The 21904-nt window shown below is 32.7% G+C and overlaps 2 protein-coding genes across 16 annotated transcripts in view; one reads left to right on the forward strand and one right to left on the reverse strand.

The window, feature by feature from the left end:
- The window catches only part of LOC127172160 (ras-related protein Rab-3C), a 31243-nt gene extending 19416 nt beyond the window's left edge, over positions 1–11827 (forward strand). The window contains exons 4-5 of the mRNA XM_051121331.1: positions 2785–2909; positions 5744–11827. Coding sequence (XP_050977288.1) covers positions 2785–2909; positions 5744–5937 — 319 coding nt within the window. The 3' untranslated portion in view covers positions 5938–11827. The remainder of the gene's footprint in view (positions 1–2784; positions 2910–5743) is intronic.
- A 5904-nt stretch (positions 11828–17731) lies between these two features.
- LOC127171578 (cAMP-specific 3',5'-cyclic phosphodiesterase 4D) overlaps positions 17732–21904 on the reverse strand; it is a 267521-nt gene continuing 263348 nt past the window's right edge. For all 15 annotated transcript variants that reach the window (XM_051120308.1, XM_051120303.1, XM_051120305.1 and 12 more), the window contains one exon: positions 17732–21596. In XM_051120308.1, coding sequence (XP_050976265.1) covers positions 21135–21596 — 462 coding nt within the window. In that variant the 3' untranslated portion in view covers positions 17732–21134. The remainder of the gene's footprint in view (positions 21597–21904) is intronic.

Genomic DNA, 21904 nt, shown 5'->3' on the forward strand with positions numbered 1-21904 from the left:
TCTTCTCAAGTAGCTTTAATTCATTTTAGTCATGCATTTTAAAATAAATATTATAATAAAATATTGCATGAGACTTTTACTAGACTAGTATTACTCTCTATTACTAAACTGTTCTAAAAAAAATGCACTTTAATTATAATTGTTATGAGTAATAATTATAAATGTTTAATTACTAAATATTAATATATTTAATAAATGTATTTATTAATACATTATATATTAATATATTAGAAATTTAGTTTCTACATTTGGTAATGAACAATATTGTGTACTATTTATAGTAATATTTTTATATTTATATTACGTTCAGTCCTTTGTAATAATATTATTGTTAATCTTATTTCTATTAAATATTTATAGTACATTTAATAAACCCCGAAATTATAAATATAAATTGAAATTTTTATATATATAATCAGTCATTATATTTTTTAGATTTCAATTTCAACAGTATATAATTATAATTACTGAAATTAAATATTGTAATTATTTATTATTTTTTATAAATAAATACCGCGAGAAATGTTTACTATATTTTTATTATTGTTTTTAATAGTAATATTGCAATTCATATTTTCAGTAAATATTTATAGTACATTAAATGTGTGTATATGTATGTGTATATGTATGTGTATATATATATATATATATATATATATATATATATATGCTGAAATGTTATATTTTAATAATTTAAATGTTTTATATATAAATTGAGAAATGTTTCTGTGTATCACTGTTTCCATATTATTTTGTAGTAGTAATTTGTTTTTATTCATATTTCTATTAAATAATTATAGTACATTTAATAAATTTAGAAAGTATATTTCAGTTTTCAATTTCATCTATATAATTTAAAATGTTAATTATTTAAATATTTTATATAAAAACATTGAGCTAAATGTTTCTGTGTATCACTATATTTTTTATTATTTGTTATTTTATTATTTTAACAGTAATATAATTTTAATTCATATTTCTATTAAATATTTATGGTGCATTTAATAAATATAGAAATTATATATTTCAGTTTTCAATTTCAACAATATATAATTATGCACGTAATTATTGAAACTGAAAATTATAATCATTTAAATATTTCATGTATAAATATTTAGCTGAACGTTTCTATCACTATGTTTTTTTATTATAAATTGGAGTGTTTTAGTTTTAATTCATTTGTTCGTATTTATCTATTTATTTAGATGTATTTCATGTAAATGTACATGTAGTTATAAAATTACACCGATGTTTCACCCATAAATAGCTACTTTTTGTTAGTAATTTGTCATATAGTTAACTAGCTTTACAGAAAAATAGTAAGCTTGACTAGTTTAACTCCTTGAAATGATGAGTAACCTGTAGTTCTGCAAGCTAAAGAGTCGCAGCACTAGTGACAGTTTACCTTATCATCAGAACTGAGCTCAGAGTCCGAGTCTGGACCGAGTCTGGCTATACTCAAGAGACTCCAGCTGCGGTCAGTGAACTGACACTTAATTAAGGCAGACGTATGTGAAAACGCTGGGGAAACACAGAAACATCTCTTACCACAGTCTCTGCAGTATCGCTACGACATACACGAGCAAACACTGTAATGTGTCGTGGGCTTCAGTGACAAACCCCTTTGAATCTGCACCAGCTGTCTACTGTTGCTATGGCACCAAAACAAACCTTTTAAAAACTGAGATGTGGACAAAACATTCGTTTGACATTTGGGGAGATGGAGCGCTGCATATATGGAGGAACAAGCTTGCAGAAAAATACAAGCAAGCAAGCATGCAAACAAACAAGCAAATAAAATGATAGTTGTTTTTTTAAAAATAATTGTAAACAAATGTAGTAGAAATAAATGCACACACACACAAATATGAACATGTATAAAAACAACTGAAATAAAAAAAAAGGAATAAAAATAATTGGATGATGCGTTTTCAGATAAAAATATGGAGCCTTGCATATATAGAGGCCTGCAGAAAAATAAAAATAAAGAAATATAAATAATAATAAAATTAAATAAATAAATAGACAAACAAACAATTAATTAATTATTTAAAAAATAAATTTTAAAATCAACTAAAAAACACATGTAATAAATAATAATAAAAATAAAAAAATATATAAAATAGTTTAAAAATGAAATTTTAAATAAATAAAAATAAACATGAAAATGTGCAAAAAATAAATGAAAGAATGAAAAAATGTATGTTCAAGAATAAAAATTATTGGATGATGTGTTTGCAGGGAAGATAGAGCAATTATTATAAACAAAAAAATAAAATATAAATATATTAAAAATAAATACATAAAAATAAATAAATATGAAAGTTTATGTGTTTAGTTTTAAAAGATGGAGGCCTGCAGATATGGATGCCAAAACCTACAGAAACGAAAAATAAATAAATATAAATGATAATAAATGATTATAGCATTTATATATATATATATTAGAAATGCAAGAATAACAAATCAAGTTTAAAAGAATATCAATAAAGTTAAACATAAGTAATAAAAAAAATTGGGACTACAGTTAATATAAAGAAAAATTGTAATTGTTAAACCATTAAGCCATTTATTCCTTTATTATATTCCTGTTATTACTGTACTTAATTAATTAATTTATGCAGGTTTGGGCCTCCATAAGCATATATGGCAATGCATCAAGAAGTGTGGACGTGCACTGCGTGGCACGTTCTTGCCGTGGTGCTCGCTCATCTGCATACCTGTATGTGGGTCATAATTGCTTTGTGAGAGTGAATCCTAACATCCTTGGTCGTTTTTAACTAGGTCAACCCAGATAAAGACGTACTCCTGGGACAACGCGCAGGTCATCCTGGCGGGAAATAAGTGTGACATGGAGGAGGAGAGAGTCGTGTCTACAGATAGCGGCAGACTGCTGGCAGAGCAGTTGGGTAAGTTCACTCGTCCTAACCTCATCCCAAAAACTGAGTTTGATTCCTCCAGGGACCAATTAGAAACTTCTGGACCTGTGGAGCCAGTCAGGTGGGCAGCATGATTTTATTTTAACTAGTTCTGCTTCAAGACCCAGATTTTGCTGTGGACATTTAAATAGACTGAGCAGTTCTTTTATTTTAAATAGTTTAATAGTATATAGTTCACATTTAGAATATAGAATTGTATCCGTAAGCTAATTTGTTGGTTGAGAAATGACCTATGAATCTGGGTAAATCTCATTTTTGCTTCTATATGAGCGATGCAAGGGAATATGTACCTTAGACGGCTCTTGTATTAGCATATCTTCACTGTTCATAAATTAGAGCATATGGAGGGAATTGCAGCTTTGAACTCAGGCGATAATTAAACGCATATAATTGGATGACACCAGAATGTGCAAATGGCAGACTAACGCTGAATGGTGAAAATAGACACACTTACTGCATGTTTAGTGTGAAAGAGGACATACCCCTGCCATTTTCAGAGCGTCAAATCAATTACATTTCATTAAGGATTGTCACGGTTTGTAAAAGAGCACACTGTGCATACATATGCAACTGACTTGAAATAGACTGTCATAATTCACTGAATTACAGTGCTCTACCTAATCAGCAACTAAAACAGCTCCTTGCGTAAAGTGCACACAATGCTCGACATATATTTGTATAGTTTTATTGTAACGTTATTAAAGAAGTCCACTTCTAGAACAAAAATTGACAGATAATGTACTCACCCCCTTGTCATCCAAGATGTTCATGTCTTTCTTTCTTCAGCCATAAAGAAATTATGTTTTTTTGAGGGAAGCATTTCAGGATTTTTCTCCATATAATGGACTGGTATGGTGCCCCGATTTTAAACTTCCAAAATGCAGCTTAAATGCGGCTTCAAACGATCCTAAATGCTGTTGTAAATGGTCCCAGCCGAGGAAGAAGGGTCTTATCTAGAAACGATCAGTTATTTTCATAAAAATAATACAATTCATGTAATTTTTAATGTCGCACACTCGTCTTGTCTCACGCTGCCTGGACTTTTTTTCTGGGTCATGACAGTTAGGGTATGTCAAAAAAAAAAAACCCATCTCATGTTCTCCTTCAACTTCGAAATCGTCCTGTATCGCTGTTGTACCTTTTTTGTTAAGGGTGTTTGATCTTCTTTGCATGTTCACTTTGCAAAGACTGGGTTGGTACTTCTGCAGCGATGTAGGATGATTTTGAAATCATTTTTGAAGTTGAGGGAGAAAATACGATTGGAGTTTGTCAACATACCCTAACTGTCTTGAACTATAATACACAGAGTTCAGGGAGAGCAAGAAAAGACAAGCATTTGAGATTAAAAAGTATTTCAATTGTGTTTTTTTTTTAAATGAAAATAGCTGATCGTTTCGTTAGATAAGACCCTTATTCCTCAGTTGGGATCATTTACAACCGCATTTGGGAACCGCGTTTGAAGCTGCATTTAAACTGCATTTTGAAAGTTCAAAATCGGGGCACCATATCAGTCCATTATATGGAGAAAAATCCTGAAATGTTTCCCACAAAAAACGTACTTTCTTTACGGCTGAAAAAAGACATGAACATCTTGGATGACAAGGGGTTGAGTAAATTATTTGTACATTTTTGTTCTGCAAGTGGACTTCTTTAAACTAACAATGCAATACTTCAATAAGGAAAAAATACACTTTTTAATTTTTTATATAATTATTATTATTAATATTGATAAACATTTATTACTAATTAAATTTTATGATATAAATGTGATAAAATACAAAATAAATACCTAGATATTGATAAATACCTAAATTTATTTAACCAATATCAATATTATGTAATATGATTATTTTGTCATCTTGAAATTATTTTTTTCACTAAGTTTGTTAAAATGCATTCTGAGAATGCTATTTATTTTAATATCTGTATTATTAATAGGGTTTATTTTATATAATTTATGTTCATAGTTAAATTATTTTATATCGGTAATGCATATATTTAATAGCTATATAAAATAATACTTAATCCAAATTCTTTGTTTTTCTGCCAGCTCAGAATTAATTTTAAGTATAAGCTTGCTGAAAGGCATTCTGAGATCTGCTATTTATATCAATTCCATTTATAATAATTTATTTATTATGATATAATGTATATTAATATATAAAAACCCCTGTTCGAATCTAGTTTTTTAAATATGTATACTTCGTATACTTGGTATACTTTTTTTTTTTTTTCCCTCCTTGTTTTTCCTGACCTTTTGCATTTATTTTACTCACTAAACTTGTAGAGTTATATTTTTGGATTACTGTTTATACTGTTTATGTTTATATTATTACTTGTTTTATTATTATTTATTATAATAAAAATAATAATAATTTATATGAACTATTTATATAAAGTGTATATATAACTTATTTTAATAAATATATTTGTATATAATAGTGATTGTACACACACACACATTTATCTTATTATATTATTATTTATAATAATGAAAATAATAATTTATGAACAATATGTGTGAAATGTTTGTGTGTGTGTGTGTATATATATATATATATATATATATATATCATAAAAATTGAATATATATTTCATTTGTTAAATATATTTGTATATTGAATAGATATGTATAGATAGTAGTAGTAATAATACAAATATATTTTAATTATTATTATAACAATACTTTAAGTCCTTTTTTTTCCCTCTCTCCACTAAGTTAAACTAATATATATATATATATATATATATATACACACACATATACACATATTAACTGTTTTGGTATTGCTTCTATCTGCCAGGTTTTGAGTTTTTCGAGACAAGCGCCAAGGACAACATCAACGTCAAGCAGACCTTTGAGCGCCTGGTGGACATAATCTGCGACAAGATGTCTGACAGTGTAGAGACTGACCCTGCCGTTACCACAGGAACCCAGGGAACGGCCCGGTTAACAGATAACCCTCCTCCACTACAGCAGCCTAACTGTGCCTGTTAGTGCTCAGTTTACATGGTAGCATAAGTGTGTGCGTGTATTACACCTTTAGATAGATGCATATATCCTTTAATGTCATAGAATACAGGTGCTGGAACAACTTGAATCTGATCAGTGCATGTCAGGAGTCATGTGATCCTTTACACCCGATGGGAACAGAGCTGGCATTTGGATGCAGTCTTGATCAATAGCAGGCAGTTTTTCAGTGTTTTATAAAGCAGTATGGATAAAAATATCTTGAAAAATATTAATATGTTGCATTTCTTTGGTCATCAGCTTTTGGTATATTTGGCCTGTGAGTTTGAACCACTAGGTGGTGTTCAAACAGGACACGTTCTTGTATTCCAGAACATAAAGCCACAATGCAGGGGTCTTGAGGCGCTTTTAAAATGATAAGATGCAGCGGCCATAGACGTCTGTCTGATGCATGTGAAAACAGACCAAATGAACCCAGAACACAAGAATGTGTTGTGTACGAATGCCCTTTTTGCCTGTTTTGTTCCAGCACCTTTGCACTAGAATCACGTCTGTCTATACGGTGCCTAGTTCATTCTGACACACTGTTTTCTTTACTGTCAGTCAAAGTCCTAATGGCCTTTACAGCACTGTTATTTAGTTTGTCAAGACTTCGTCCACATGCATGCAGCGGCTGTTTATGAACTAATGACTGAGCATGATCGAACTGACCTTTCACTAAGCCCAACCCCCTCAGTTACAAATAAACATAGTGACGAATAAAAACATAGTTACGAATTAGTTTAGAATGAACTGGAGAATTGTTTATGACTTTGAGCATGATCGATGTCACCTTTCGTTAAGCTCTGCCTTCTTAGTTACAAATAAATGTAATTGCATAGTTACATACTGAAAAGTAGTTACAAATTAGAATAGAATAAACTGGTGATTTTTGTGAACCCTATATGAATTTGAGTACAGTCGAACTGACCCTTAACCAAGCTCCACCCCATTAGTTATAAATAGACAAAATCTCAACGTTATGAATAAAAACTTAGTTGCGAGTTCATTTAAAACAAACAGGAGATTTTTGTGATCTCTTTATGATGTAAAAGTGCGAATGAACTAACTTTTTGCTGAGCTCCACCTTTGGTGGCGAATAAACTTAATTGTTACGCCTAAAAATGTCATTAAGAGTTCGTTTAGAATAAACTAGTGGTTTTTGTTAACTGTGAACTGACCTTTCACTAAGCTCCAGCTCCTTAATTACAAATAAATGTAATTTCATAGTTACGAATAAACGTAATTGCATAGTTCCATGTAAAAAAGTAGTTACTAATTAGTTTAAAATAAACTGGAGATTTTTGTTAACAGTTTATGAATTTGAGTACAATTGAACTGAGCTTTTGCTAAGCTCCGCCCCCTTAGTTACAAATAAATGTAATTACAAAGTTACAAATAAAAACTTAGTTGCAAATTAGTTTAAAATAAACTGGGGATTTCTGTGAACTCTTTATTATTTAGAACATGATCAAATTGACCTTTCACCAAAGTTACACCCCCTTGATTATAAATAAATGTGAATTTTGTAGTTACGATTAAACATAATTGCGTAGTTCCATGTAAAAAAAAAAAAAAAAAAAAAAAAAAAAGAAAAAAAAAGCAATTGCTAATTAGGTTAAAGTAATCTGGAGATTTTTGTTAACGGTTTATAATTTTGAGCGCAATTGAACTGAACTTGTGCTAAGCTTCGCCCTCTTAGTTACGAATAAACGTAATTACAAAGTTACAAATAAAAACTTACTTGCAAAGTTGTTAAAAATAAACTGGAGACTTTTGTGAACTCTTATTATTTAGAACATGATCGAACTGATCTTTTGCAAAGTTACACCCCCTCGATTATAAATAAATGTAAATTTCGTAATTACGATTAAAAGTAAATACATAGTTCCTTATTTAAAAAATAGCTACTGATTAGTTTAGAATAAACTGGAGATTTTTGTGAACTCTAAATTACTTTGAGTATGATCGAACTGACCTTTTGCTAAGCTCCGCACCCTTAGTTATAAATAAACATAATTACAACGTTGCGAACAAAAACTTTTTTGTGAAAAAAATTTTGTGAACTCTTTATTATTTAGAACATGATGGAACTGACATTTTGCTAAAGGTTACATTTAAATGTAAATTTCGTAGTTACGATTATACGTAATTGTATAGTTACATATAAAACAGAATTTGAGTATGATTGTCCTTTCGCTAACCTCCACCCCCTTAGTTACGAATAAACGTAATTACAAAGTTGCGAATAAAAAGTTGCAAATTAGTTTAAAATAAACTGGAATTTTTTGTGAACTCTTTATGATTTAGAGCACGATCAAACTGAACTTTTGCTAAGCTCCACCCACTTAATTGCAATAAAAGTAATTTCGTAGTTATGAATAAATGAAATTTAGTTACCAATTAGTTTGGAATAAACATGATTTTTGTGAACCCTTTATGACTTCGAGTATGATTGAACTGATCTTTCCCTAAGCTCCGCCCCCTTAGTTACGAATAAACACAATTACGAATAAAAAATTTGGTTGCAAATTAGTTGCAAAATAAACTGGAGAATTTTGTGAACTCTTTATTATTGAGAACAAGATGGAACTGACCTTTCGCTAAAGGTAAACTCCCTCGATTACATTTAAATGTAAATTTCGTAGCTATGATTAAATGTAATTGCAGAGCTATATATAAAAGTAATTTCGTAGTTATGAATAAATGAAATTGAGTTGAGTTACATCTAAAAATGTAGTAGTTACTAATTAGTTTAGAATAAACTGGAGATTTTTGTGAACGCCGTATGAATTTGAGTATGATTGAACTGACTTTTCGCTAAGCCCCGCCCCCTTAGTTGCAAATAAAAAGTTACGAATAAAAAACTTGCTCGATCAAACTGACCTTTCGCTAAGGTACACCCCTTAATTACAAATAAATCAAAATTTCGTAGCTATGATTCAACATAATTACAAAGTTACGAATAAAAACTTAATTAGTTTTAAATAAACTGGAGTTTTTTTACTTCCTTAGCTTAGTTCCTAAGTTCTTTAACTACACATCCTTAGTTGCGAATAAACTTAATTGCGCAATTATGAATAAAAACGTAGTTATGAATTAGTTTAGAATAAACTGGAATTTTTTAACAAAATGTATTTTTGAATGAATCTAAATTTACATATTTTAATTTTTTTAAATTTTAAATTGTCACACAGGACTTTCTGTCTAGCAACAGTTGCTAAGGTATGACTGGTGTGAATTTTTTTTTTTAGGGTGGGGCTTAGTAAAGGGTCAGACACTCAAAGGAAAGGATCTTAATGGCATTCCTACAAAATGGCATTAATACACACAAACACACTCGGTTTTGTAGATCAGGAATTCATGCCATATTATTAGAATTGAAATTTCCCATCAGTGATATCAGCTGTGTAACTCTAGTGTGTGTATATGTGTATCGTAGATTACTAAAGATTACGTCATCTATATGAATACATGATCTATCTAGTGTATATAGGTTTGTATATACCTCAGTCAGATGAATATAATGTTGTGGAATCAAGTAGCTGTTCAATACAGGGAGGAAAATGTGCATTAAATGTTTCTACGCATTTCGTTGGATCATTGTAAATGAATTCACGCTGATGAAGTGAAATATTTATTTATCTATTTATTCAAAGCAAACAGACTTTACAGTGAAAAAAGAAAAGTAAATGTGCTTCATGAGCTGCGTGTGTCTGATAACGAAACGTTCTTCTAGGTGAAGTGGAGTTTGTATTTTTCCTCAAGCCCTTTTTTCTCCATTTCTCTTTTCTGTTTATCGCCGTCGTCAGTTGTTTTTCTCTGCTGGCTAAAAAGCTACTTTGTGGAGGATGTGATTTGCTGTCCCTGCTCTTATCTTGTTTTATGCTCATGGCCGGAAAGGATTCAGTGGTTTTAGATGTTATAAGAAAACCGCTTCACTGTCGCCCGAGTCGGGTCGAAGCTCGCTGAAGCTTGTCTTGTAAAATGATGCAGTAATAGCCAAGGAAATGTGTCGGGCAGCTATTTTCAGGAGAAGTGAGTCACTCATCTATATTTCATCCGACAAACCTTAAATGACTTTGGCCATGGATGGAAATTGTTTAATTTCTGAGTCAGAAATATAACACGTCTGCTAGCAAAGGAAGAGCAGTTCTAGGGTGAACGTCTCGAAATACGTCAATATTCAGATTGTATTTCACCTCAAAATGAAAAGGAAAGAAAAAGCAGTTCGTTTTTGCATTTAAAAAAACACAAAAACACAATTCTTTTTAGTATGCATTTTAGTAATTAGAATTTGGGCAAAAACATGCTAAATTGTCCTGAAAATAATTGCAAAATCCAATTAATTAAATATACATGCATATATCCATCTTTTTTATATTTTATTTTGGGCTGAAATATAACCTGGACATGTTGCTGACCGGTTTCATGGGATTCATCTTCTAGTTCAAGATGGTTTTATTTGTTTCTCGTCCTTGAAAATTGTCTAATTTTTATTGTGATGTACTATAATCTAGATAGAATTAAGTTTAAAAAAAAAAAAAAAGAGAAAAGCCCGTAAATGATAAAACTACATGGTGTGGTCTGTTGATATGTGTGGTTTTGTGAGCGTAGTACAAAAAAAGAAGTTTCCATAACGTTAGGCCGACCATATCCGGCATTATTACAAAAACATATCGCGGTCACAGACTGAATACGCCGGTACGTATATAGCTATTAGTTCATCGATGTGTCCTCAGAATAAGGAAAATAAGTAAAAACCAACTTCGTTTCCCCACCACGAGCCACATTTAGCATTATCCCTGCATGAAACTGTATGACATCTCTATTTAGATACCTGTATCTGTATAATCTTATTTATTTGTTCATTTATGCATCCCTCAGTATGTGGGGTGCAATGGGCCAGCAAGTGCAATATTTCGAAACCCTATCTCTTGTATATAGTTGAATGACTGCGTGTGTGTGTGTGTGTGGAGAGCGTCTCAATGTGCCATGCTGAATTTGCACACTATCTTAACCCACGTGTGGATGATCGCTCTGCCTCACCTTCTGTGTTAAACTATCTTTGTGCTGACATTAAGACAAAAAACTGTGGAGTTACATTGGTGTGTGAGCGTGTGTGTGTTGGTGTATATACTAGTATGGAGAAAAGTAAACGTGTATCTTGTTGCAAGTCATCTCTGTGGTTTTTCTTTGTGCATTTGTGTGTAAATCTCATTTGTTAGCGCATGCATAGGGCTATGTATCTTCAATCACTCTACTGCAAAACGAGTATTCAGTAGTTTTATAATAGCTGTCATTTCAGGTGTACAGCATGCATAAAAATAGGTTTTTAATACAAGGGAGTGAAAACATCTAAACGTACAAAAAAGTACTTGTACTATAGTAGAGTTGGATATCAGATGGTAATGATTTCTGTATGTCAAAAGGTACAATGATTTTACTATGCTGTGTCCAAAAAACATAGTACTTTCTTGTCGGTGAACCTCTTTGTTTGCATTTAAATATTTATTTTCTTAATCTTATCAATAAAGCATCAGATATGCATTCACCTTGAGAGAAACTACAACTTCCAAAGTCCCCTCGGAACATTAAAATGTTTATTTTAATTTGTCTATATTGATCTGAGGCTGTCCCCAGAATATGGTGATTTTATTTACAAATATTTTATTTTTTAAAAAAAGTGCTAATGTATCTTCTGGTTTGTGTGGAAAAAAATTGTTGGACCTAACTTGTGATATCCGCAGTGATTTCTAATATTTTAGTTGAAGGAATCACTCTACAGCTGGTTATATTCTGTATGTGTGGAGTGTGTATGACAAAAGTGTATCAGTTGCTGTTGAAAATACCAATAAATATTCCTATTGTGTTGATATTTCAGTGTTCTTTTGAGGTATTTGTAAGTTAATTTGTAACGAGTTTTTAACACTTCCGGTCCCAACGTTCTGATTTTAAATGCTCAAAATAAGGTTTGTATTTACCACAAGCTCAGTGTATCTTCACGTTTGTGTACTAAAACACAAAATCCATTAGTAATACCACCTTTTGATTTTTTTTTTAAAGCTTTTACTTGTCATGAAAACGGCGGTTGCTAACGAGTAACGTTATATCTCGTTTATTTATTATCTGGCTCGTGCAAGCTATTACAACTCAAACTTTGAGCGATTTTGTTTAAACGAAGACTAAAAATGCTGTTGGAAAACAATGGTGGTGACGCTGAAGTCTTGCAAACCGTTTGTTTAGCTTTATACGTTTGGCTTTAAAACTCATTTGAATTCCTTTTTTAAAATTATTATGATGGAGAAAGGGTATCAAAATCGTAAACGTAGCTTCATATTAACAAACAATCCATAAATCAATAAAACAATCACAAACCCTTAAAATTAAATTTCTAACGAGGGAAACATGATGACGCAAACTTCCAGGCTGATTGGCGCATCAACACACATCGATGAGAAAAGTAACAGGTACCGTGTGACTCAACATCTTTTTGTGTTTGAGCACTTATCTGGGTGATAATAATTACAGTACAAGGAGAAATATATTTTAGCCTTTATTTCACATCTCTTGAGGTCATCTGATGTTAGTACGTTTGTGTTTTCTTCCACAAATGCGTCACGACGGTCAAGCTTGATGACTTTAACGAAGACGTACGTTTTTAAAGCTTAGGCCTGTCTTCTAAAAGTTACAGTACGTAAAAATATAGTGAATTTACGTCAGATTAATACTTTTATCTTAAAAGATGAATCAATATTTGATTCCTCATGACGATCTCCATTCTAACGGTCAGTTTTAATAGCGTTGTTTTGCACTGCCACCTGCCGGAAGTACAGTGTAATGACAAGCATGACAAAGCACATTGGTTTCATCAATGTTGCTTTCCTATTGTTTTATAAAGGTAAGGTAAAGGTCAATTTAAGTCAAGGCATTTTGTTGAACAAAATGTTTGTTCTAAGCTCAATCTGACTGTGGCATCCTAATTCTACACAGCACAAAACACACTAATCTCTGACGATTTCAATATTACTTCAGCATCATTTCAGGATGTAGTCAGCAGTGATTTCAGTAATCATGTGTTCCGTGAAAGCAGTCGTTTTGACGTAGTATAGATACTAGAGAGTTTTCCTCAAGTGAAAAAAAAAATGCACTAAAATACTTTACGTCAGTACTCTTAGTGCACTTCCATAATGTACTCTATTTTTGCGCACTAATTTTATACTTGATATAGTAGTACTTAAGCACATCTAAGTGTGCTCAACTGTGCTAATTTAGGACACCATGAATATGAACTATATGTGCTTTTAACATATGCATTTAAAAAAAAAAAACTAAGCAAACAAATTTAGTCACCACCTAGTACACTCGAGTCCATCTTTTATACACTTACTCATTATACATAGAAACTAGACTTACGATTTATTCAAAATACCCTGGATCTGGAAGTAGTATGGGTATATTTGAAGAGTTCAGATGCAAAACCAGCTAAAAGCCATCTCGGTCAAAAATGCTCTTGACACACATTATACATCCATCAAATAGTTTTTCTTCAAACTCGTTAAATACCAGCCTCAGCCCAATCAGAAGTACCGGTACTTACATAGAAACCTATACCTATACATCTGCACCTGATAAAAATGCATTTTTTTTTAAAGAAAGACGTCAGATGGATTTAGCTGGTTTTGCATCTGAACTCTTCATTTGTAGCAATAACCAAAAAAACATTGTATGAGTCAAAATTATCAATTTTTCTTTTCTGTCAGAAATCATTAGGATATTAAATAAAGGTCATGTTTCACGAAGATGTTTTGTAAAATTCCTACTGTACATGTATATGAACTTTATTTTTGATTTTATGCATTTAACTTTTATTTGGACAACTACAGGCCGTTTTCTCAATATTTCAATTTATTTATTTTTGAACCCTCAGATTCCATATGTTCAAATAGTTGCATCTCTGCCAAATATTGTCCTATCCTAACAAACCATACATCAATGGAACGCTTATTTATTCAGCTTTCAGATGATTTCAGGCACGTTTATACATTAAATAATTTGCTTCAAATGTATTGTACTTTAAATATTCCCTTTATTTGATATACTTAACTACTTGTTTGTGGTGTCTTTAAATAGTACAATCTATTAGTATGTCATTATATCTGACAACTTCAAATCAATAGACGTGTTAGTGCTAATTGGTGCATTTATATTAAGTGTGCTTAAGTAGCACAGTTGGGAAAATGTACTTAGAACTAGTACATTAGTCATGTTTTTAATGAAATAAATTTAATTTAAATTTAGGAATGCTATATAAAAGTCCATTTTAAAGCATTCAAAGCACTTTTAAGACACCTCTGTATATTTTTTTTGCAGTAGTATACTTAATTTGAATGCACCAACAATCAATTGAAGTATTGGTGTTATTTATTATACTTTTTCATATGCACTGAAGTATCATTTATAATTAGTGTGTTTATAGTGTATAACTTTTACAGTTTTATTTAGCACAAAAAATAAGAATGTATTACAAATGTACTTGCTTGCATTTAAGTATTTGGTTGCACTTTATTTTAAGGTATCTTCTTTACAGTATTATACATTTAAGTACTAGTAACTAACTACATGTACTTACTGAATGGTTAGGATAAGGGTTTGGCTTAGGTTTACTTACTTGTAAGTATGTACAGTTTATTGGTGTTGTTTAGTAAATACATGTAACGTAACAAGGACACCTTAAAATAAAAGCCGCATCTCATTTGGAAGGCTGCGTCCTCTGGAGTTCGCATTTGAGGCTGCATACGTCATCGGGGAAGTCTCATTTAAGAAAAGTAACCGTTATATTGCAAAGTAAAAAATAAATTATAGTATTTAACACCTCACAAGGAATAACAGTCAATTTTATCATGGTTACTTTTCTTAAATAAGACATCCTTAATGACATATGCAGCCTTCAAATGCGACTTTCAGGGGGACGTAGCAAGTGCATTCAAGTATACTTTAATTTTACCTGTGTCTGAACGGATCCAATGATCTATAATCCAAAATGAAAGTTTGATCAGTGAATGATTCAGCGTACATTTTAATTTTTGCTTTTTTATCAGTGGTTTATGCTGATGTATATTTCTTCACACGCATGTTTTATATATTTTAGATGACGGCCAAGTCTAATTTTAATGTTTTTTTCGTTGTAACAGTGTCTGTGGTGTTTTGGCAGATCCTTGATTACCATGGTAAATGTTTATAAGGTAGGCCTAGATTTGTTTATTTTACATTTTATCTTATAAAAATATATGATGGCACGCCTGCAGTAGTTTTATACCCACATTGATGTCAATGCATAAGTTGTAAAAGCACTTAAGTTGCTAATATTATTGCTACAGTATTACCTTTATCATAAAGAGATAATACGAGTTTCATTTGCAAACGTTTCGAGGGTGTAATATAGAGGTTATGGACAAATGTGTAATTCATTTATGGGTGAAAGTATAAAAAATCATGCATATTGCTTATACAGAAAATATCTTATTATTATTATTAATTTTTTTTATTCTACTTCTGAGATGTTTACATCATGTATTTCTACCCTTACATTTATTATTTATTAATGAGCTGAGTAATTTTAGATGAATTGGCAAAAAAAAAACAAAAAAAAAAACTTTTTTTTTTTTTTTGAAGATGAAAAATCTCAAAAATAATATATTTACTATTTTTAAATCAGTTGCTTAGAAACAAATTAATATGTGACCCTGGACCACAAAACCAGTCATAAGTCAATTTTTCAAAATTGAGATTTATACATCATCTGAAAGCTGAATAAATAAGCTTTTCATTGATGTATGGTTTGTTAGGATTGGAGATACAACTATTTGAAAATCTGGAATCTGAGGGTGCGAAAAAATCCAAATATTGAGAAAATCACCTTTAAAGTTGTCCAAATGAAGTTCTTAGCAATGCATATTACTAATCAAAAATTAAATGATAGATTTATGGTAGGAAATTTACAAAATATCTTCATGGAACATGATCTTTACTTAATATCCCAATGATTTTTGGCATAAAAGAAAAATCAATCATTTTGAGCCATACAATGTATTTTTGGCTATTGCTACAAATTTACCCCTGCTACTTAAGACTGGTTTTGTGGTCCAGGGTCACATATGCAGGTAAGTCAGCTATTACTTTGTGGCCACCAGGTGGAGACAATTACAGTTTTAATTTATATTCGACTGAGGGCCCTGCTATTCTTTCTCAGATAAATGTGCCTTCTAAATGATATCTTTTTAGAGCCATTAAAACTGTCCAGTTTATATTCTTAAAACTGCTTCAGCATGACTGATTTCACACGTTAATTTAGCTTGGTTCCTACAGTCCGTGTTTGATGGGAAGTATTTACTACAGTAGTCAACATTTGAAGTGGATCAAAAAAATTCATCTAAGTTGCCCTAAGACAAAAACAGGTATTGTTTTGGTTTTAGGACAACTTTGATGAAAGGTTTTGATCCACTTCAAATGTTGACTACTATATACCTGTTGATTTATTTAGCACTTTTATTTTAAATTATGTATGTGACTAGTATATAAAATAGCACATGCCTAGTGAACAAAGATTCCACTTCCAGAACAAAGATTTACAGATAATGTACTCACCCCCTTGTCATCCAAGATGTTTGTGTCTTTCTTTCTTTAGTCGTAAAGAAATAGTTTTTTGAGGAAAACATTTCAGCATTTTTTTTTTTTTTTTTTTTTTTTTTTTTTTGCATATAGTGGACTTCTATGGTGCCCCGAGTTTGAATTTCTAAAATGCAGTTTAAATGTGGCTTCAAATGATCCCAGTCGAGGAAGAAGGGTCTTATCTAGCGAAATGATTTGTTATTTTCATAAAAGTAATACAATTTATGTAATTTTTAATGTCAAAAGCTAGTTTTGTCATGCTCTGCCTGAACTGTTTTTTTTCCTGGTTCATGACAGTTAGGGTATGAAAAACTCCATTCGTATTTTCTCCCTCAACTTCAAAATCGCCCTATATCGCTGTTTTACCTTTTTTGTTACGGGTGTTTGATGATCTTTGCATGTTCACTTTGCAAACACTGGGTCAGTACTTCTGCAGCTATGTAGGATGATTTCGAAATGATTTTTGAAGTTGAGGGAGAAAATACGATTGGTGTTTTTCGACATACCCTAACTGTCTTGAACCAGAATACAAAGAGTTCAGGGAGAGCAAAATCAGATGAGTGTTTGAGATTAAAAAGTATTTAAATTGTATTTTTAAAAATGAAAATAACCAATCATTTTGCTAGATAAGACCCTTCTTCCTCGGCTGGGATCATTTGAAGCCACATTTAAACTGCATTTTGGAAGTTTAAACTCGGGGCACCATAGAAGTCCACTATATATGAAAAAAAAAAATGCTGAAATGTTTTCCTCAAAAAACAATTTCTTTATGACTGAAGAAAGAAAGACATGACCATCTTGGATGACACGGGGGTGAGTATAATACCTGTAGATTTTTGTTCTGGAAGTGGACTTCTCCTTTAAGGCGAGAGCCTCAGAACGAAAATTATTGCAAACCTTCAATCAGAGTGACGCATGACGTTGTCATTCGCTGCGCATCCACTAGATGGCAGTGGCGCTTAGGAAGAGCTGATGACGTGCTCAACCACATCAGAAGACTCTCACTTTGACTCATCAGGATATTGAGCAACCAAACCAAATCGTGTTCTTCAGCTAACCAAGATATCTCAAGCTTTACATCTGCGATACATACAAACACGCTACACACGTATGGAATCAACCCATGCTTTTATTTCATTTGTTGCATATAAAATATTTTTCTGTCTTTTTTCTTGTAGTTTATGGACTTGAAACCGATTGGAGATGGATCTACAGTACCGGCAAAAGACTGTAAGAGACTGAAAGAAGTGTTTCAGTTTTTAATCAGCAGAACGTAAGAATCAAATGTTAAAGTATCCCTTTAATGACATTGAAAAAATACCAGTAATAATTAATTAATAATAATAATAGCCACAATTGGCTTTGGTCCAGGGCTGCTAAAATCTACAGTATGCGTGTCAGAAAGTATGCTTATTTAACATCTGAAACTCTAAGGACTCGTTCAGTTTAGTGCACAAGCACATCTACAAGGCTGGATGAGATGAAGGTAGCAGACAGTACCTGAACCGAGTTTTAAAGAACAGCATGAAAGTAGAAGATCGCAAGCAGCCAAGCACCTCTAGGGCAAACCCAACTGTCCCGGGACTATTGCAGCCGCTGCGTCGACAGCGGCGTTCGCTATGTGCCACTTTTTTTTTTGGACCTACGAATGAAAAGTAACCCAAGGCGTCCTAAGCTTTAGCTTTAAATGCAGCGCATAAGATGCCCTGATACCCTGGCAGCAGACATCGTTCTCCGAAAACACGGAAAGAGAGACGAAACGGACACACAAATCAAGAGTTTTTAAGTTAAGGCACAGCCCTGGGGCCAAACGCCAGTGGCGGCGACTCGTCTCGAATGGTTTGGCTTTCCCCAGATCTCCAGAAACACACGTTTGAAGGTGACCATCTTCTCCTTTTTTATACAGAATATTATTATTATCGTCATCGTCGTTTTTACATTGGATAATATTTATAATAATAAACATTCTCTCAACAAGAGTTTACCAAATACAGCAACTCCATCCGGGATGAAGTTTAGAATCTGTCATCATTTACAACAAACATTACAATATATACAGCAAAATAAATACATTGTTGTAAACAGCAAAAAAAAAGAAAGAGATATAACATTGAAAAAAAATAAAATAAAATCCATAATCAGGTAAGGTCATCTGGTGAGGAAAGAATATCATGGCACAAACTTAAATAAAAATATATATCTAACAAAATCAGTACTACTCGAGCCAGGTTTCAAGTTTCTGTGAGCGCATTATATGTCCTACAGACTTTAAAAAGTTTGTTCTATGTACACGACCAAAAACAGGAGGCCAGTAACTTGCAAGTCCACACGCTCTATGCTACAGTTGATGGTCTACAGTACTGCTTTCAAACAGAAGCCAAACAATAAATTAAAACCATATACAGATATAAATAAGTCCTTATTAAAAGCCACGTGCCGCATAGTGCGTGTCCGGTGCGGGAGTGAAATGAAAATGTGGATTTTGACGCTAAACTGCATCTAGCCCTAAGAGAAGATCTCTGATCTAATGAATCGTGACGGATGACGAAACAGGTGATTTTGAAAGGCATCGCACGACAAATATTCCACGATCGTAGAATATCCGCGCACGGGATGTCTGATGTGGTTTTGGGGAATTTGTGGTTTTTGTTTTCACGCGCTTGGTGTGCGAGATCCTGAAGATGAAACTGAAAAAGGCAAAAGGAAAGAAACTCAGAAACTCACATGCTATAAAATCTCCATATGTGGTTATAACAGAAGTGCTTCAAATAAATGGCTTGTGAGGCTAAATGTCTGATACACCCATAACAGGATGTTGCCAGTAAAAGAATTTCAGCTTGACCTGGAGTTATAAAGCCTTAACAGGATGTTTGTCAGTCTGAACTGCATTAAAACCCAGAAAAAGTCTTTGAATGGTGACTAACATCAGTAATGAAGTTCTTAAAGGCTTATGTTTGGTAACACTTCACTTGATGCCTGTAATATATATTAATATTTTAATACTACATTTATTATCCGCATTAATATTAAGATTATTAATTATTAGACTAATAATATTACAGTATACATTAGTGTATGTATATATATATATATATATATATATATCTCTCTCCACACATACACACACAGATATGAATACAGTATACAGTAGTCAAGATTTGAAATGGATCAAAAAAGTTAATCAAAGTTGGCCTAAGACAAGAACAGGTATTATTCTGGTTTTAGGACATCTTTGATGAAAGGTTTTGATCCACTTCAAATCTTGACTACTGTATACATATACAGTAGTCTATATATACTACATATATACAGATACATATGCATACATATATAAATACAATATAGACACACATACATGTATACATTGTATTTATATATGTACATATACAGTATATACATATATACACACACATGTATATATTGTACCTATATGTATAGTACATATATACATAAACACATATGTACATACGTAAATGTATATACTGTATTTATATTTGTATTATATATATATATATACACACACACACACACACACACACACGTGTATATATACATACACAAACATACATATGTGTATATATATACACACAGATATACATACACACATATACATGCATACATATTGATTTTTTACAGGCTTCAAGTGCAGTGTTGCTGTAAAAACTGCTCCGAAACAAGACAGAAGTATAATATAAATGAGTTGAATGCACATAAAGCATCTGTAGGTGTATTAAGAGGCTCGTTAGAGGTAAAGTGTTTGACGAAGTGGGAAAAAAAAAAAAAAAAAACAACAACAACATAAATACAGCTTCTGAAAGGAGGTTGTGTGACAGCAGTGAAGTGAATATGGTGGCGAACGCACGACCCACATCGCGTACTTGCAAGTTACCCTTCGCGCAAAGTTTCCTCGAAAACGCAACAGCTGCTGTTTTGTTATTTAAAAAGTAACTATGTAAAAATCTGTATGTATACCGTACAAAAATCATCGAAGAGGCCATGACAGCACTGGGCTGTTTTGTTTTTTTGTCTTTTGTGAAATTTTTTTCTCAGTCAAAAGTTTAGGAAGACTTAAAACGTAGAAAATAAGGTCTCTTTGAAATCCAAGGAAACGCGTTCCTGCGTCGATTCCCGCTGACGTCTCCCCTCGGTGGACGGCGTCTCCTCCGATTGCTTTGTGCAGGAAATTTCCTCACTGTTGTCCACAGAGAATCATAGAGGAGGAGGAGGAGGAGGGCGTCCGGGACGGGCGAAGGTAAACAAAACCAAGCTCGAAAAAACAGAGGACTAAATATTATTCCTGAGTGCAAATAAAACGACAACCTACCGAAGTCTTAGTGTCCTCTCGTCTCCAGGCAGCTCGTAGAGAGACGGAAAAGAGAAAGAGAGAGCGAGAGAGGAGTGGCCGAGGTCTCGGAGTGCAACGTGCGCTTTGGAACTCAATTTCATTGTCTGTTATTAAATATTTGCGTTTTTTTGCCGTCGCGGCAGCTAGTTCGGGCCGTCCAGACGCGCTGTTACGTGTCTGCCGGCTGCTCCTCCTCGTCTTCCTCGTCGTCCTCCTCTTCCACCATGCTGGGTTCGGTAGAAACCTCTTCCGAAATTCCCTCCTCCGCTTCCGGAATCTCCGTGGATTCCGAGTCCTGCGTGATTAGAGTTTTGGAATCACTACAGCTGTTGTCCTCCTCCTCCTCTTCTTCTTCGTCATCCTCCTCCTCCTCGGCCTGGCTGCCGCTGTCTTTTTCTGTGTCCGATTCTCCGTCCTCCTCCAGTGTCAGTTCGAACTGGAACTTCTCTGCCCCGGCAGAGCGGCTGCCCTCCTCGGGCTGGTCGGGAGCAGGCGACGGGCTCTGTGGGATGGTGCTCTGGTACCACTCTCTATTGTCCTCTAACGTGTCCAGGATGTCCTGGGCGTCTGGGTGTACAAGGTCGGCCCACGTCTCCCACAGCGGATGCACGATGTAGTCAATGAAGCCCACCTGGACACACAGAGACGGCCGTGAGAAATTGATAAATCAGTCAATTAACAACATTCAGTTGTAATATTATTTCTATAAAAAATATGCTGAATTGAATACTGCATTTAATTTATTTTATTTTTTGCTTTAATTTACAAATCAGTGCTTTAAAATTTGCTCAAGATAAAGCTAACAAAAACAAATAGAAACAGAAATTACTGTTTCATTGACAATTCAGTGTGTTTATTAACTAAACTGAAATGATACAATTGTTTTCAATAACTGAAATAAATCTAAAATAAAATAATATTAGATGAAAAACTTCAAAA

Source organism: Labeo rohita, chromosome 10 (genome assembly GCF_022985175.1).
Source record: "Labeo rohita strain BAU-BD-2019 chromosome 10, IGBB_LRoh.1.0, whole genome shotgun sequence".
NCBI classification, from domain to species: Eukaryota; Metazoa; Chordata; class Actinopteri; order Cypriniformes; family Cyprinidae; genus Labeo; species Labeo rohita.